This window comes from Melospiza melodia, chromosome W (genome assembly GCF_035770615.1).
Source record: "Melospiza melodia melodia isolate bMelMel2 chromosome W, bMelMel2.pri, whole genome shotgun sequence".
In the NCBI taxonomy this organism is placed as follows: domain Eukaryota; kingdom Metazoa; phylum Chordata; class Aves; order Passeriformes; family Passerellidae; genus Melospiza; species Melospiza melodia.
Genome location: NC_086225.1, coordinates 15,801,721 through 15,819,288, shown reverse-complemented (window position 1 = coordinate 15,819,288; position 17,568 = coordinate 15,801,721). Strand labels below are relative to the sequence as shown.

Here is a 17,568-nt window from a genome sequence, read left to right as displayed (position 1 = left end):
GTCTCCATTCATGGGAAAGAGATGTGTGTGGTTACCAGTTATTGGGTGTTTTCATTTATCCCCTTATTCATAGGAAAGATACTGCTTTTGTGAGGAATTGAGCTTGTTTGGTTTAGACAGTGGGCCAAACATATTCTAATGGTAGAAGTGTTTTGTTTTATGATTCCTGTTTGAATAAAACATAAAAGAGGGAGTTGTAGGAAGAGGTGGGATGGAATTGAGCTGAAGGCTGTGGGATGCATCTGCAGAAGCACATGGCAACACAGAGAGGCTTGTCTCTGTCTGACATTGAGGGGGAAGGAGGTGTCACGCGGCAGACCCCTACAGAGAGAAGCCTGCTGGAAGCTGACTGACAGGTGAACAGCACATGATCACCCTGCAGAAGGACATTTAGAACACGTGTTGCTGATGTGGTAAAATGGGATAGGTCACATAGTGAGAATTACCATGTAAGGAAATACTGTGCACTGAAAAAGTGTATAAAACCAGCTTGTTTCTTTGAATAAACGATTCAGATTCCCTGCCAGTCTGAATCTGTGCCTCAGTCTCTCACACCTGCCCTGCCTGGCTGTGAGCCAACAGCATCCCTGCCAGCTGTGGCCATAACTACACCAAAGGGGAAAGTGCTTGACAGCCAACAGAAGGCTGTTATTTGGTTTCTGGGTTTTTCTCTTTGTTGTTGCTGTTGTTTGTTTGCCTTGTTATACATATACATTCTACTCAAGAACTGTTATTCCTTTTCCCATATATTTGACTGAAAGCCCCGTAATTTTAAAGTTATAATTTGGAGGCAAGGGGGTTATATTTTCTATTCCAAGGGAGGTTCCAACCTACCTTAGCAGACAGCTATCTTTCAAACCAAGACAGGCTGGAACTGAGTTTTCTTTTTGGTTCCAGACCTGCCATGAAAACATAATCCTGGCCAGTCTAGGAGCTCACCTCTCACTCTGGACAGGAGGGATGGTCGTTGATTGTCACTTAGGATGACATTGGGCTTGGCAATTTCAATAGGACTGATAAAGCCACTTGTTTATTTACAACTAAAGCCACAAAAAGACTTAATATGAGACAACAATCCTGTATCTCTATACTCCCTGCTGCCTGCTGGGCTCTTCCAGGGCAGGTTAAGGGATGCAGCCCCCTTCTAGCCCCAGGAGCACATCCAGAGAAGACATTTGAAGCAGACACATTGCGGGCTGCTTTGCAGAAAACCTGCAGCAGGCAGGGTGGGAACATCTTTGCCCTAGAATAGTCTCTAGCCTTGTGGTTAAGGAGAAGCTTTGAAACCTCTCAAGGGAAGAAAATTGAAAATGGGTCTCCTGTGTCTTGGTAGTGTGCTGTGGCCACCATGCTGTTGGGTTAAGATCGGCACTGTCCCTTTTTACCATGAGGAGATGGTAGAAACCTTTACTGCCCTTGATGCCTTTTTCTCTGGTTCTAGAAATATGAGCCAGACACAGGGTGATAAAAAGGGGTTAGCTTTAGATAAGGATCCTTAGGTGCACAATTCGTCAGGTGGAAAATGCTGAAGATGCATAACTCGCATGATACATGTAAAATTTTCATAGATTTTGCAAATTAGCATCTGAAAAGAGTCCCCAATTAGAAGCACACTCGGTGAAGTCATGGCTCCCAGCTCTAGCACCTTCTAATCCTCTCCCCTCAGATGAGGACTAAACTCTGTTTATAAAAAAATATGTCTGAAGAGCTGCTCTCAGCCTTGGTTTCTAATGAGAAATGAAATAGCATAGAGATCCTGGAATTAGTTTTGTCTTTCTGCCTAGGAAAATACTGAAGCTAAGTTACAATAATAGGCTACAGAGAGAGAAATATATGTGTAAAGAATACAGAGAATATAGAAAGAAAAAAAAGGCAAAACTCAAGACGGCACCACCCTTGTGATGAGCCCTTTACAGAAGGATGCTACAGGCAGAAGCTTCAAAACACAAAGTAGAGGAACAGTTCATGTCTGAACAGCATTGGATCTTTGCATTCAATGCCTGCTAAAAGACTGAGGTCTTCCTGGGCATGCACAGCACAGCCTGTGGAATTGAGATTCCAGTGGAATTAGGAGGTGGCTGCCTCCTACACAGTTTTCAGGAACATGATTTTGGACTTACATGCCTATATTTTCTGCTTAAGATACAAAAGTTCTTTTCTAGTCAGCTCATACAAGCTAAATATCCAAGGCAACTGGTGCACTAGGGGAATAATCTGGGTAAATCTCAAGAAGGGTGAATGCTCAGCTGACTCAATCCTCATCTCAGCACCAGATATGTGCTAGGCTGCCTCTGAGAGCAGTTGTTAACCTCCCAACAAAGCTGAAAACATGCATCTCATTTCCTGATACCATCAGCAGAAGCTCCCACCTTTATGCTTCCTCCACTGCATGCCCTCAGCAGCTGAGTGTAAACAGTTCCTTGTGTTGGGGAAGCAGAATTAAGTAACAAAAAATGTGCCATTTGCTTTGGACTTAATTGATGAACACAATGACCAGGTAATAATTCCCACCATCTGTCAACTACTTATGTTTCACACCTCTATTCCAGCTTTCTCTGAATGTTTTGTTGTTTCTGTGATCTGCTGCTAACAAGAAGCTGCATGTGAAGGTACTTCCCATGAAAAGGCCCCTATCCTCCACTGGCAGTACATTTAATTTGTAGAAAGCTTTCCCTTGAAAGCAAAGGCACATTTTAAGGCAGATAAATAAGAGAGCTGCAGCCACAATTAGAGCTCTACAGTTTCCAGCCATGTAAATATTTGCCATAGTTCAGATATTTTCTTTTTTCCATCTGGGTGAAATTCTAGCTTCAGAGCTATGGGAGATTTTAGCCCTAAACAAGAGATTCAAAAATAGCCTCCTGCTCAAAGCATTTATACAGACAGTAAGGCATATTTCTAAACACAGAGTTAAATCCAGACTCTCGTGCCAGGGAGGTGCCTGGACTACTGGCTACTTGGGAAGTAATTTCCCTTTTTCTTCCCACTCGGTCAATTTTTTCTTTATGAGCCTTTTGCTGGAGCTGGGTTCCACTTTCAGGAAACGTTGTGGTTTTATTGAACCACTGCTTTGTCAGATTTCCCAGGCAGTTCTAATTGCAAACGCTGCCTAAAATGGAAAAAAAAAAAAAAAAAAAAAAACCAAAAAAAAAAACCCCAAAGCTTTTTACTTTAACAAGTAATTGAAATTTTTTTTATAATGGTGCACTAAATACCAGTTTTGATTTATAAACATGAATCTCTTCGGTCTCGTCTCCTGGAAATCTGTTAAACGATGTTCTTCACTATTCTCATCCTAAGCTGCCATCTAGCTGCAGCCCTTGGGCTTGCTCCCGAGTCTGGTTTCGGCTGATTTCAAATCTGCAAACAACAGTGACCTTGAACTGAGAGTGAACAGACCGTGTGAACCGCGCACAGACACAAGGACGCTGGCTGATGCGCACGCATGTTTTACTTCCAAACCTCGGGCTCGCACATGGGCATATGCCGTCCTGACCGGTCCCTCACCCCCCACCGTCGCCGCGCCTTTACCGACAGTCTCTCCGAGTCTATTCGCTCTGCGAGGCGCAGCGCAGCACCTCCGCTGCGCTCCCTGGCCGAAATTTCGCCAGGATTCTCGCGAGAGCAGGCGGCTCTAGATGCTCGCGACGCCTCCTACATTTCCTCTTCCCTGCCGCTGTCTGGAGGTGAGGACTTACGGCCGTTAGTGAGCCGTCTTAATCCGCCTCCATCCTGCTCAGGGCGCCCTGGAGAGGCGATGAGGGGGCGAGGTCTTGAAGTCTCGGTCTGCCTCAATATATTTGACCCTTGGTATTTGCAGGGCTGGTGCGGGGGAGGACGGGTAGGGGTTGGAGATAGTGAGCTTGGGGGTAGCGGTCCGGTGTGAGGTGGAAACAGGCCCTAGGGAGAGGCTATGGTAGTAGTGATGACTTTTTTAGGACACCTTTGGATTAAATTGTGATATGACAGTGTAATTCCTGAGCAGCTCCTGTAGTTATCGGCAGTAAGGTAAACAATCCAGGTTCTTCTTATCAGTGTTAGAAGCTTTGTTATGGGGGGGTTTAATTTTTTTTTTTTGCAGCTGAGATCCAAAAATGGTGCGCTACTCTCTGGATCCAGACAATCCCACGAAATGTGAGTTGTTTTCATGAATATTCGAGTAGAACTTGACCAAAGCAATTGAGATTTTAAATCTTGAAGTTCATCTTCTTTTTCTTCTGCAGCATGCAAATCACGGGGATCCAACCTGCGAGTGCATTTCAAGGTAGGCAGTGTGTGCATAGTAAGAAATGCAATTTCATTTGGTTTTGGTTTGCTTTTGTTATATTTTGTTGGGCATTTTTTGGAGGAAGTGCCTCCTATTCTGTGTCATTACATGGTTACTTAAGGGTGGTGTAGTGTAGGTTATGGCCTATATTTGCTTTAGCTGCTTGTAATGGTTTTCATCCACAGGATCAAAAATAAGATAACATGTCCTAAAGAGTTTTCCCTCTGATACAGATAATAAAATACACTAGGAAAACAGTTACAGTGAATTTACCAGGAGGAATGGGGCTAGAGTGAGATGTGACATTTGTTTCATTTGACTTACTCTGCCTTTCTGGTTGTTTGGAAGGAACATTGGATTCACCTGCTTATGCTACTGCTCAAGAAGTATGGCAGGGGAGGCATGCGATGTTTGGCATGAGGGCATAGGTCCCTCTGGAAAAAGTTTAGGTGTGGCAGTAAATCCAGGACACGTTTGAGTTAACCATGAAACCAAGCCTGAGCATATGCTTTTCTGCTCCATAGTGGTACATAATTCATGTGAAAAGATATTTCAGTTGTCTTGATTTGCTTTTTTACTATGATCAGGTAGGGTTATAGTTACTCTCTGACCTGCATTTAATGTCTTAAGCACTAATACTTTACCTTTAATTTTTCTTTTGTTTCTCCCCTTTATAATTCACTTACAGAGATATTTAGATTGTTTCTATCTTGTGTTCTCATCACTTCCTCTGAGGTGCCATATCTGACATTTTAGTAGGAATTTATCCTTCAGGCTCCTGCTTCTTTGGATTAGTGACCAAGGAGGAGCTATGAAAAGTATAACTACTCAAATTTTTTTGTTGGTTGGAAAGATCTAGGCATTAGGTAAAAAACAATCAAGATGTGTTAGAGCTGCAAATTCAGTAATGGCAGTCACACCAAGGGTTAGAAAAGTAGGTAGCAAAAAAAAAAAGTCTTCTTAATTATTCTTCATTCTTAATTTAGGCGTGGAGCTTTTGTATGTGTGTGAGTGCTTCCTTTAAATTGAGTTTGTAGCAATAATAATAGGATCCAGGACAGAGGAGTGGTTTTGCTCACATTGTAACTTGTACAGATGTGTTAACAACTTCACTGTACTCAATATTGCTAGAACACTCGAGAAACTGCCCAGGCCATCAAGGGCATGCACATCCGCAAGGCCACCAAGTACTTAAAGGACATCACCTTGAAGAAGCAATGTGTTCCCTTCCAGCGCTACAACGGGGGAGTTGGTAGATGCGCCCAGGTGAGGCTCAAGATAAAAATGTGAGAAGGATGCTGTGTCTGGTTAAGAGGAAAAGATGAATTTGAGATGGTATGGAGAATAGTGTGTCACTGTTGATTATAACTTTGTATTAAAATATAGAATCATAGGATGCTTTGGGTTGGAAGGGACCTTAAAGATCATCTAATTCCAGCCCCCCTGCCATGGGCAGGGGCACCTTCCACTAGACCAGGTTGCTCAAGAGGGAGAAAAAAGTTGCTTTTAATTCCAGTACAGCATTGCATCTACTTGCAGTGTCAAGTAATTGATCAAATTTAATTGTTTTGGTATGCAATCTTTATAGAAGGGGATGTAATGGCAAGTTAATGGTGCCTGAAGGGTAAATTGTATTGTACTGGGACAAAAAGGGATTAATTGTTGTCTTCTTCCAGGCCAAACAGTGGGGCTGGACGCAGGGACGCTGGCCCAAGAAGAGTGCAGAGTTCTTGCTGCACATGCTCAAAAATGCAGAGAGCAATGCTGAGCTCAAGGTAGGCTGTGTCAGTATTAGTGAATGCAAAGTGTTCATGTTGTGCTGTGTGTCAGCACTCCTGAACTGGGTGTCTCTGGCATGGAAAGCCAGGTAATGCCTGCTTTGTCAATGAAACTGAATTGTATCAAGGTGTTGGTATACTCTTTGTTTGAATTAGGCTGTGTGCATTTTTCAAGTTAAAATGAGAGTAATAATTTTTCACTGGGAGATAGTTTGCATGTGGTTATCAACTGTTTAAGTGGTGTTTAGGTCTCCTAAAAACTACAAAACAAAGCAAAACGTGAACTCTTGGTCAGTTTGTATCTTTGTAATATACTTAGTGCTTAATTTAGTAATTTTGATGGTAGTGGTGACTGTCTTAGGACACCTTTGGAGTAACTGTGAAATAATAATTGTCTCTTTCTGAGCCACTGGCATAATTTTAAATAAATTGTGATGTGTAGAGGGGAGGTCTCTGTTTTTCTGACTTGGGAGCTTGCTCAGTTCTGTGACACTGCAGAATTCAGGTGTTTTATTTGCCAGCAGTGGTATGTGTCTGGGGAGGGGGCATGATTATTCAGAATTTTGCTGTGGAGACTATTTATTTGAAGATAAAAAACAAGTCAAAAGTTTTATTCCTCTCCCTGCTAGGGTCTTGATGTGGATTCTCTGGTCATTGAGCACATCCAGGTCAACAAGGCTCCCAAAATGCGCCGACGCACCTACAGAGCACATGGTAGGATCAACCCCTACATGAGCTCCCCCTGCCACATCGAGATGATCCTCACCGAGAAGGAGCAGATCGTTCCCAAGCCAGAGGAGGAAGTTGCTCAAAAGAAAAAGGTAGAGCATCATACCCTTAAGTCCTCTTTAATGTCAGCAGCAGGAGAGCTGAGAGTTCATTCTTGGCATTTTTCAGGCAGAAGGGTTGCTGCGATGACTATCTTAGAACACCTTTGGAATACCTATGAAAAAACCTACTAAGTTCTTTCTGAGCAACCTCAATATTTATTGTGAACACCACATGGATAACTGCAGAAAATGATTTTCAGGGGTTTATATAGTACAGGGAGTTTGTTCTTCCCTTCCTCAGTCCATGTGTGTGAAACTGGGATGTGCCGCAATAAGATTTAAATTGCGAGCCTGTAAGCAATGTAGTACTTGTAGGGAGAACAGTTCTCAGTATCTTCAAAAGATAACTGTAAATTTATTTGTAACATATTTTGAGAAGGTGTTTTCTCATTTTGCCATTTTCTCATTTCTGTGTTTGTTTTTCAGATATCCCAGAAGAAGCTGAAGAAGCAAAAGCTAATGGCCCGGGATTAAATCTGCTCTGCCAGATGTACATAAATAAAATGAGAAAGTTTAGATTTATCCTGTGTGTTTCTCTGTTTTGGCTTCAGAAGGGTGCTGCTGTGGGACAGCCACAGGCAAGTGAGCACAGTAGTCGGGACGCTTGTTGTTGCAACGCTGGGGATGTTGTTGACTTACCGCTATTATTCATATATAAAGCGAGATAATTTGGAACACACGCAGGCATTCACTTTTCTTGCCCCACTGTCCTGGCCCGTTCGGGGTGGCTGATGGTGGCTGCAGCCGGAACGCGGTTGCTAGCGGCTACCGCCGGGCGCTAATGCGGCTCCTGGGGGCGGGGCGTCGGCCACATGACGCGAACGCCGCCTTCTCCTATTGGCCGCGAGTGAGTCGGAAGCGTGGGATTACTTCCGGTGTGGTAGAGGAAGCTGCGAGTGTTGGTAGAAGCGCTGGATTGGTGCCGACGGAGGTGAGTGTGGGCGACCTCCCCCAGGGTCCTTTCGTGATCTGCCGCTTCTCTATCTCGGCTGGGGTCTGCCCTTCTATGGGCCCAGAGCGGCTCCGTTAACCGGGAGCGGACGAACCGCGAAATGTGATAGCCTATGTTAAGGTGTGGAGCTCTTAGGTTTCAACACGTGTTTGAGTGTTGAGTGGAACTTCACCGATTCGGAAAAATATTTGTGCTCCCGGCTTTAATTCAGCGGGAGAGGGAAACGCCACCGCAGGGGATTTTTTGTTTGTTTGTTTTGTTTTTTGGGGGTTTTTTTGTGCGTTTTTGGTTTTTTTCTTGCTAATCAAGGAACAGAGCATCACCGAATCACAGAAGAAACTTGTAAACGGTATTTCAGTCCATTAGGATAGGTGTTATACTTCCAATGGCTTGCTTTTACATCTGGCAGAGGTACGACTTATTTTTTGGTCTGAAATCTTCACAGAAACTGGCTGCAGAGACACGTACAGTTGGCTCAGAAGGCCAGCCTGGGGTGTTCCCTCCAGCCACGTTCTTTAGCTGGTGGACGAATTCACAAGATATTGCTGTAAATTTTGTATCTAGGAAGTTCTGGCAGAGAAAGTATCTGAATTATCTTTTTGAATCGTTTTAAAGGATTAACTCATTTGTGTTCTTTTGACTGAAGATTTCTCTCTGACTTCATAAAGTAGATCCTGTAAAACTATATTTGAAGCAGCCAAAGTTACACTCTGAAGTAGTCAACTGAAAATTGATATTTTGTTCTTCCACAGGGCTAAAAATCTTTAGGAAAGTTCAAAGAAAAGTTAAACTGATCCCAGATGAAGTGTGCACATCTGTCTTCATTCTCCATCTTGGAAAGCTTTTGTTTTGCTTCTTAATGTAAGAATTCAGATAGCAGCCTAGAAAGGTGGAATGTAAAGGGCAAAGTTGCTGCTGTGCAGCAGAGTGTATATATTGCTCAGCAGTGATATATATAATATAATACAATATATATTGCTCATCAGCACTGAGAGGGACAGCTCTAATCCTACTTAACTGCTTCCTCTCCCAGTTGAACTTTTCTGCTCCTGTGCTTTGGTTTTCCCCTTTTTTTCATCACAGACTTTAGGCTCCTGTTTTTGAAGAGTTCCTCCTGGTTTGGGGAGAGAGGGAAGGATTAATTTTCTAATCATTTGTCCAGTTGTATGGGATTGGTGTGGGATCAAGTGATTCCTCTTGCACAGGAAGAAGTAACCCATATTTTGCTTCTCTCAAATCTTGACTGGGATTCTCTTCCCCTCCCACTGACTTGCCCTTCAGTGATAGCCAGCCATTGGGTAGATTGGAGTCCTGCTGTCTAATTTCACCTTAAATAAAAAGGGAATATGAAAAGCAAACCTTTTGGACCCACTGTTATAATATAGTAAGAACTGGGCTAATATCTGCAATATCTGCAGCTTGCTGCTTAAACTGTTTTTGTGTGGTTTAAGCAAAAACCTTTATTTTCTGAATTTGTTTTTCAGAGTTGCAGCTGTAGAACTGATGAATTAATAGCAAGCTCTTTTTTAAAATATCAAGAATGTTTTCCTTGTTGAGAACTTTATAAAATTGAAACACACAGCATTTTTGAAACATTAACAGCTAGTCTATAATTTAAGAATCTTTTATGTTTGGATATCAACTAAAATCTTTCTTCATTATTTAAAGACACTTTTTTTAGCTCTTGGCATACAAACAGTCATCCTAAGTTATTTTGGTTTTTTTCCTCACCAGCTTTGTCACAGAACAAGAGGAAGCTATGGTGTGTATTCCTTGCATTGTCATTCCGGTCCTCCTCTGGGTCTACAAGAAATTCCTGGAACCCTATATCTATCCCATTATTGCACCTTTAATTAAGCATGTGTGGCCCAAGAAAGCTGTGCAAGAAACAATAGCCACAAAACAAGGTCAAGGAGGCAGCAGTGGAAATCCACAGGCACCTTCAGCCACGAAAAGAGATCAGGAAGATGAGTCTGGAATTTATAAAGTAAGATTAATGCATTTAGCTAACCAGGGAAACTGCAGATAAAGTACCCAGCCATAGTTAAGTGGGAGCACAGCAAAAGAGTAAATTGTTGCATGATTTTAGACATTTTTGTGGCTATTTTCTTATGAAAGGGAGTTGCTGGTACTGAGCCAACTAGAAATACTTCAAGACAGCTTCTGGTAGGTCTTGGAAAGATAGGAATTGCACCTGTTTTCTGAAACAGCTTAGTTAATTTTTTTTAATGACTGGCTGTTCTTTCAGAGAAGAAAAAAGAGAAGAAAAAAGTTTAATAATTGGTACATTACACCAGATACATGAAGCAGAATTAAAAAAACCCCAAAATACACTCTTTAGCCACCTCTGCCTCTTGTAATGGAGGAAAATGTTTAGTGCATCTAAATTGTGCTTTTATTATTTATCTCCTCTATCAAAATGCAAAGATTTATATATCTTGACTCTGCCCTCGTTCCCCTCCTGAAGTAATAACTATTTGTAAAGCTAAAGAGACACCAACACTTTGGTTTTTGCTGCAGATTTCATAGATCACTGGCCCTGCTTCTAAAAGTCATTTTCATCACCAGCTGTTACTGTTTGGGGTGTGAAGTCCTTTTTTAACATCCCATTTATCATGCTGTCTTTTATTTGCAGTTTGAAAGCAATGGTGTTGCAATTGGAATTGCCACAAAGAGGTACAGAAAAGTTTGTGACAAGAAAATGGATTAAAAGAATTCAATCCTAAGGATTTTATTCCCTTGTGTCCAATACGAACTGGTGGTATTTTTCCTCTCGTGCTGAGACTTTTCTTCTTTTTCTGTTTTAGCTGAATAAAACCCCTTATCACTAAACGGCGGCTAGCACATTAATTTAAAATGTTTGAAAAATCAAGTTCTTCTATTTTTCTCACTGGAACTGCTTTTCATCTATCATCTATTTGGTGTGATTGGAGTTTATGTTTAATAACTTCTGAATAAATCTAGCTTTGAAAGGTAAATGTATCTTAGCATCCTAATTTAATTAACTGCTAGTGTACTCTTTCAGGCTTTCACCTTAAAAGCTATGGCAGTTCTTGACCTTGCTTAAGAATTATGGATTGCATTGTGGTGACAGAAGTGTCACATTTAAGTTATGAAGAGTTTAGATTTTTCATGTCAAATCTGGGGATGAGCTAAAGGAGTTACGCTATATGTAAAATTAACTTACTAAAAGCAGAAAGTCTTGATATCATACTTCCATTAATAATTTTCCTGGAAATATTGTGCCTTTCTTTCCTGAAGCAAAGCAGCAGAGGCATGATGCAAGAGAATTGTTGCTTTATATTGTGTTGCAGTGGTTTAGAATGTTGCAGACCTGTCTTTCATAAAAACCCTACCCTCCAACTAAAATCTCTTTAACATGCTTGAGGAATTTGAATTATAATAAACCAGGATTTTATTTAAAAATAAGTTGCTTCATAAAATTGTCCTTAGGCTTCTGAGCTATAAATATATAAAGTGGTAACAAAGTTTTTGAAAACCTGGAGACAGGCCCCAGGCAGAAGGAGACCATAAAACTACTGACTTCATAATAAAGACCAGCTTTGCCTCCTCCTGAGAAGATGCATTCTGCTAATGACCTGCATTCCAATTGTGAAACATTTTAGATGTCCCTGTGTTTAGTAAGGAATAAAAATTAATTCCTGTTGGAGAGTTTTGCTCAGAATTGGCTTATAGAGTTTTGTTCAGACATGCCCTAATCATATACAGCTGATGGAAAAGTAAAAGGCAGCTGTGAGGAGCAAATTCTCACAGCCTGTTTCTGTAAACAGCTAAGTTCTCAGGCAGTCTTCTCATAACAGGTAAACATTCTGTCCTCGGCTGTTTTGGGAACAGACATGGAGGTTTTGAGAACCATTCATATCAGGGTGAGAACACAAATCTTGGTTTCAATAAACAAACCACAGGTATTGAAAACAAAAGGAGGTGTTAGTGTTTAATCTGTAGCCTATGATGAGCTCGGGTTTTGCAATATGTATGAACTTAATTAAAACGGTTATAAAAACGTGCATGTTGGATCAATAAATTGGAGTTCGATGCTGATCAAAGGATGGGTCGTCTCCCTTCGCTTTCAATAAATTCCTGCTTTGTCCTCTCTGCCAAAACAGAGTGCTCTTTAAAAGATTCAAAATCAAAACCATTTCAGTAGTTTTTGATTGTTATTTAAGATTTGTTTTCCCTAAAATCCTACCTAAGATATGTATTAAAAGGCTATGCTGTTTTCCCATTGTTTTTGATCTCTGTATCATTGGATATTTTGCCCACATTGTTGCAACAAATTGTACCTTTATCAATGAGAACTTCACCTGGTAAATGGTAGGTGTAATCTTTGCTGGTGTGGATTGGGTTTTCTAAACCAATCAACCCCCATCTCACCCTAAACAATAAGTTCCTCTGCTACCACTAGTCTCACAGTTTATGCTCTAAATCTGAAAACTGGGAACTTTCTAAGGGTCTGGAATCACCTTGCAATGAGAAAGGAGTAAACTGCCTGAGAAAGTCACTCCCATGTATTTCAAATGGCTGTAGAAATTGAGATTGATGGCAAGTGTGCAGCTGGACAGAAATACGTGTTCTGACATTGTGAGGATATCTGAAAAGATTGTCCCTTCTCTGTGCTTCCTGTCCCTGGGCAGGTAACCTCAGCCGCTGTTTTAAAATGTTGGGCATCTCATAAACAGGCCTAAATTTTAGAGTATGTTTACCCCTAACAGATGTGAGCACAACAAAAAGTAGAGCAAGAGCTGTACCAGGGCTCCTTCATTTTGTAAATGTATGCAGTCATTTTAGAAAGTGTACATAATTCATTGAGTTATTTAGGATATTATACGAGGAAGTACAACAGACTAACATGGGAAAATAAAGTGTATAGTAAATTAGACTGTAGGGTGAACTCAGTTTCTAGCAGTGTGCCAGCCAGCACTGTAAACACCAGGCCTACTGAAAAGACTGCAAAAAGCAAGCCAGGAAGATAATGTGAGTAAAATTATACCATTTTGTGCTTTCTGGAATGAGGTTTCAGTACTTTTATCAGCTGCAGTTAAATTCTACCTTGAGTATTCTACATCATGCAACTTTCTTGAATAAGATAATTCATTGGAAGTTCCGGCAGATTGGTGTTGCAACTCTTCTGTTCCTATTCTTTTCCAAAAATAGGTCAATAATCCTATTGTGTTGTGAATAGTAAAACAATCAGGTGACAGCAAAGGAACTGCCTGAACCTGATCATCTGCTGGGATGCAAAGAAGTGGTCAAAGCCTTGTTTAAGAAAAATAAGTAGACAGAAATTAAAGAAATAATTACATGAGAAAATAATTGTCCTAGGGTGACAATTTTCCACTTTTCTCCAAGGAAATTTTTTTCCGAACCAGTTGGGGGGAGAGGCCGTGTGGGTTTGCTTTCTGGGGGGGGCCCCTTTTGGAGGTTTTCTCCCAAATTTGCCCTAAACCAGGACAAATAATATATATCAAGTAAATTGAATTTAACTGAGAAAATTCCCATATTTTTGTTACTCACTAAAACCAAGATTTACAAAAGGGCTTAGGCACATAATGATGTAGCAGCTTCATTTATACCAAAGACTTTTAGAAAATTGCAGAGTAGGCATCTTTAGGGCTCAAAGTACTTCTGCAAATCTAGTCCTAAGATCTTCAGCACTAAAGCTGTCTGGTTCTGTTTAAATACTATTGAGGAAGGGATCAAAAAAATCAGTACTTGAAAATAGTTGAAAAATAATTCAAATCAACTAATTTTGAATATATTTTTTATGGGCAGGTCTAAATGTCATGGTACCTTCCATGTGTTGGTTTGCAAAGGTAGCTGGATGCCAAGGACCTAATTTAAATACATGTTTTAGAAACTGCAAGTATATGCAAAAAAATCTTAAAAGTTGAGAAAGTTTTATGTTGCTGATTATTGTCATAGGCCTGATTCTGAAAGCAAGGAATTGAACATGATCAGCCCCTAAGGATGACTAAACTAATAATGAATTCTGCACAAAATTATCTTCATTCAGATGTGTTCATAGAACACATTTAAATTCTCCCCACAAAGCTGATCTAATGACAATGTCTTAGTTTAGAAAGACAGGTGTCTGCTAAGGAAGGCAGGAGCCTCCCCTGAAATGGAAAATATAAACCCCCTCCCTCCGAATTGCTATAAATTCTAAATTAAGGGGCTCTTGGGCAAAAATATGGGAGCAGCAATAACAGTTCTTTATTAGGGAAGAAAATTAAAAAGATAAAATAAACAATGCAGTAAACCAAAACAACACTGAGAGAGTCAGAACAAAACCTGACACCCTGTTGGTCAGGGTGTTGGTAGCAGTCCAATTGAATCGTGGCTGCAGTCCTCCTGGAGTGACAGATGTGGTTCTGTTGGAACAGGGATCCTGTAGAAAGGGTGTAGTCTTCCTCTGAAGATCCAGTGGAAGAGGCAGCTGTTCCTCTGAGAAATCCAGTGGAGAAGCTGCTCTGGTGTTCCAGAATCTCAAGATTATATCTGGGTAGGAATGCTTGGCTCCTCCCTCTGGGTGGAGCATCTCACAATGGGATGCTATAGTTCTTATCAGTCATGCAGTGACATTTAATAGCCTATTAGCAGATGTCTCTCCCGAGGGAGGATTAGTTGTAGAAGAAATAGGGAAATCTGCCCAGTTAACAGAAGACTACTGCCATATAGATGCCAAATAAAACACAATTTGCTTGGCAATCCAGGACAGACAGTATTACAATTTGTTGTTATTACTGAAATATAGCAATCACACCCCAGCCTTCTGGGAGCTTTTGGGCATACTGCTAAGGTTCAGTCCTTGGAGTCATTCCTTCTTGATCTCTGTACAATGCAGAATTTTATTGCTGAAAGAACAGTTGTTTCAGAGGCTGCAGGTAAAGGAAATGAAGAAAAAATTAATTTACACTTAGATTAACTAAATCTGCATTCACTGAGAAGTAATTCTGTTGCATTAATCTACCTAAGACATGAAAGTAGGGATCATCTTCCTTGTGCAGTTTTCTCCTTCTTCCAGCCACTCCCAACTGAAAATCAGCTATTTTCATTGGGGGCCCAACTTAAATGCCTCTATGCTTCCAGGTGAGGTTGTTTGAAATTATATAACCGTCCTAATTAATTTTTCTAATTAATTGTTTAATTAACTTTTCAATTAATTATTTTAATCACAATCAGTGTATTAGTCTTAAGCAGTGTAATTTTCCATTTTAGCCAGCACGTAGCTAAGCTTTTCCCACAGAGTGCTAGAGTGTGGTTATTAGATTACTGAAACTTTAGGTTTTGCTAAACTAACCCTGACAAGCTTCAATGAACAACGGCTGGGGCAGCTAAAGTCTGAACATCTGGAATCCAGAATATATAGCCCTCCAAGGATATGTTGAAGTAACCAGAAGATAAAGAAGAGACTAACAAAGTCAATTCATTATCTGCTGGAGACTCCCTGTCTGGGAAAAAGATAATAAAAAGAACGAAAAATGTGGACTAATTAGCACGAGAAGTGAGAAATCAATAACCAATAGAAGACAGAATACTAATTAATGAAGAGAATTATGTAATTTAGAACCACTGAACATTAATTTCTTTGTTTGCGAAAAATGTATAAATAAATGAAAAGTTTTTAAAGTCGTGTGCATGTAGGTGGAGCCATCCCTATGCACCCTGGCCAGAATAAAGTAATGCTTACTCCCTAATACTAAAAAAGAATGTTAGAGAGTTTAATTTATCCCAATGTTTTTCGCGACAATTTTTGGTGACCCAGATGAGACAACTGCTTCTGACGTGCCACGGATTCATACGATTGAGAGAGGCTTTAGCATGCACCAAAGGTTTTTCAGGGAGGTCCTCTGATCTGATCTAGTGAGTTCAGGGCAAGGCCCCATGGCTTTTATTAAAGCATTACTGAAGGCATAAAAGGTATAACTAACCATAAGCTGCAGCTGAAAATCGCTGCAGAAATTGAGCTCTATAATACAATTGGGTTATAAAAGTGGTGATACAACCGTAAAAAAGGAGTGCGATATTTGGGTTATAAAAAGGAATCACTAGTGATGATATAATTGGCTATTTTCTATTAAATATAATTGTAAAACTGTGAGTGTCAAAGGGTGTGGGTTTGAGTCCTACTGTCTAGTTGGAAAACTATTATGAGCAAGAATCAGAAGGTGCAGACATGGGTTCAAGTCCTACTTGCCTTTGCATTAGTTGGACACAGTGCTGCATGCACATCAGCCACATTGTAGAGAGGTTTGCCAGGTGTTCTGCACCTATTAAAACTCTATGATAAGCATTAATGCCTTAAATGTAAATTATTTTGTAAATGTGTGTTACAGTATTATTGAGCCTGCCTGACTTGGGGATGCCCGTAGTGTATATATATTTAAAAAAGAAAAATTCATTCGCTGTAAGAGTGTTAAATGCAAGTGCTTGTTTATTGTGTAAGTTTAAAAGTATTTGATGTGTATTAAATGTTTGTTTATTGTGAATGTTAGAACATAAATTGTCAAAGCATCTCCTAAGCTAGACTTGTGTGTTTAGAGTGCTCTCAAATGTTGGCACAGTGAGACTTACTGCTTTAGTGTTAATTATTGAGAGTGTCTTTAATCTTCAGTTATTTTTTAGTAAATGCAAGGTCTGGATTTGCATTAATTGTGGCTCTGACACTAAAGTGGTTGTCAGGGAATTAGAGATTTGGTATCATAATGGGATTAGGCTTGTCTTCACAAACCCGGGAAGGGGGAATACCAAGATGTTCACCTTAAAGTTGTATTTTACAACAATGAAAAAAGTTTAAAGGCAGCCCTTTAACTTGGAAACAGTTAATAGAATGCTGTAATTGTTGGTGGCCAGAGTATCCATTAGATGATCAAGAGAAGTGGCCTGTTAATGGTAGTGTGGATTATTATATGGTTTTACAGTTAATGTAATATTGCCAGAGAAAAGAGAGGTGGAACAAAGTGCTTTATGTAGATCTGTTCTTCGAATTGAGAAACAGTCAAGATTTGAGAAGGATGTGTGGTTTGATACCAAGGGAACTGACTGATTCTATGGTGTTAGTTTTGGAGAAGTACTGTTAGCGTTCATAAACACATAATCACAAAAATGATTATGTCGGTGCTTTTATTAAGAGCTCTGGGAATTGGGGTATTTCAACTCAAATCTGATTCTGACTATACATTTGAGATGAACATGTTTTTATATTCTATCGTTATATAACTTTTATGTTAATTATTAAACTTATATTGTTCTATTGTATACATAGATTTTAGCCAAGCATAGCTCCCTTTAAATTTCCAACATAGTTTCTCATTATTCTTCTTATGATTATACAGTAATTATATTTAATTACTAAACAATCATCACATCTAACAATTATATCATTTATCATACTGCTTACGCAGGTGCAGTGATCTGACAAAACACAAAGCCTAACATTTTCAGAGTCTATCTTTAACATTTTCCCAGGGCCCCACTATCAGTACAATAGGCAGAAATCTCCTGAACATGGTTGTCATGTAAAACTGGGAAGTGATGTATGAAGCATGGTTGTGCAGGGGAAGAAATGGAACTGTTATAGGCCCTGGAAGGAGGTAGAGAGGAGCTGAGGCTGCAGCTGAGGAGGTTCCTCCCTCCAGCTGCAGGTGAAGGAAGCACAAGTGGTCAAGCTGACAGAGGAGTGGAAGAAAGGATTTAGGGTTCAGAAAACAATGAAGGGTT

General features: G+C 40.2%; 1 protein-coding gene and 3 non-coding genes across 4 annotated transcripts; all 4 read left to right on the top strand.

Moving 5' to 3' along the window:
* Window positions 1-3,663: 3,663 nt before the first annotated feature.
* LOC134431420 (large ribosomal subunit protein uL22-like) lies at window positions 3,664-7,397 on the top strand. The gene is made up of 7 exons (XM_063179434.1): window positions 3,664-3,686; window positions 4,082-4,134; window positions 4,224-4,264; window positions 5,399-5,533; window positions 5,944-6,042; window positions 6,675-6,866; window positions 7,302-7,397. The coding sequence occupies exons 2-7, from the start codon at window positions 4,095-4,097 to the stop codon at window positions 7,347-7,349; spliced, it is 555 nt and encodes a 184-aa protein (XP_063035504.1). The 5' UTR covers window positions 3,664-3,686; window positions 4,082-4,094; the 3' UTR covers window positions 7,350-7,397.
* Window positions 3,918-3,986, top strand: LOC134431565 (small nucleolar RNA SNORD58). The gene has a single exon (XR_010031020.1). It is a non-coding gene; the product is annotated as a small nucleolar RNA SNORD58 (small nucleolar RNA).
* On the top strand, window positions 6,386-6,455 carry LOC134431564 (small nucleolar RNA SNORD58). Its single transcript, XR_010031019.1, has one exon. It is a non-coding gene; the product is annotated as a small nucleolar RNA SNORD58 (small nucleolar RNA).
* Window positions 6,952-7,023, top strand: LOC134431563 (small nucleolar RNA SNORD58). Its single transcript, XR_010031018.1, has one exon. It is a non-coding gene; the product is annotated as a small nucleolar RNA SNORD58 (small nucleolar RNA).
* Window positions 7,398-17,568: the final 10,171 nt, after the last annotated feature.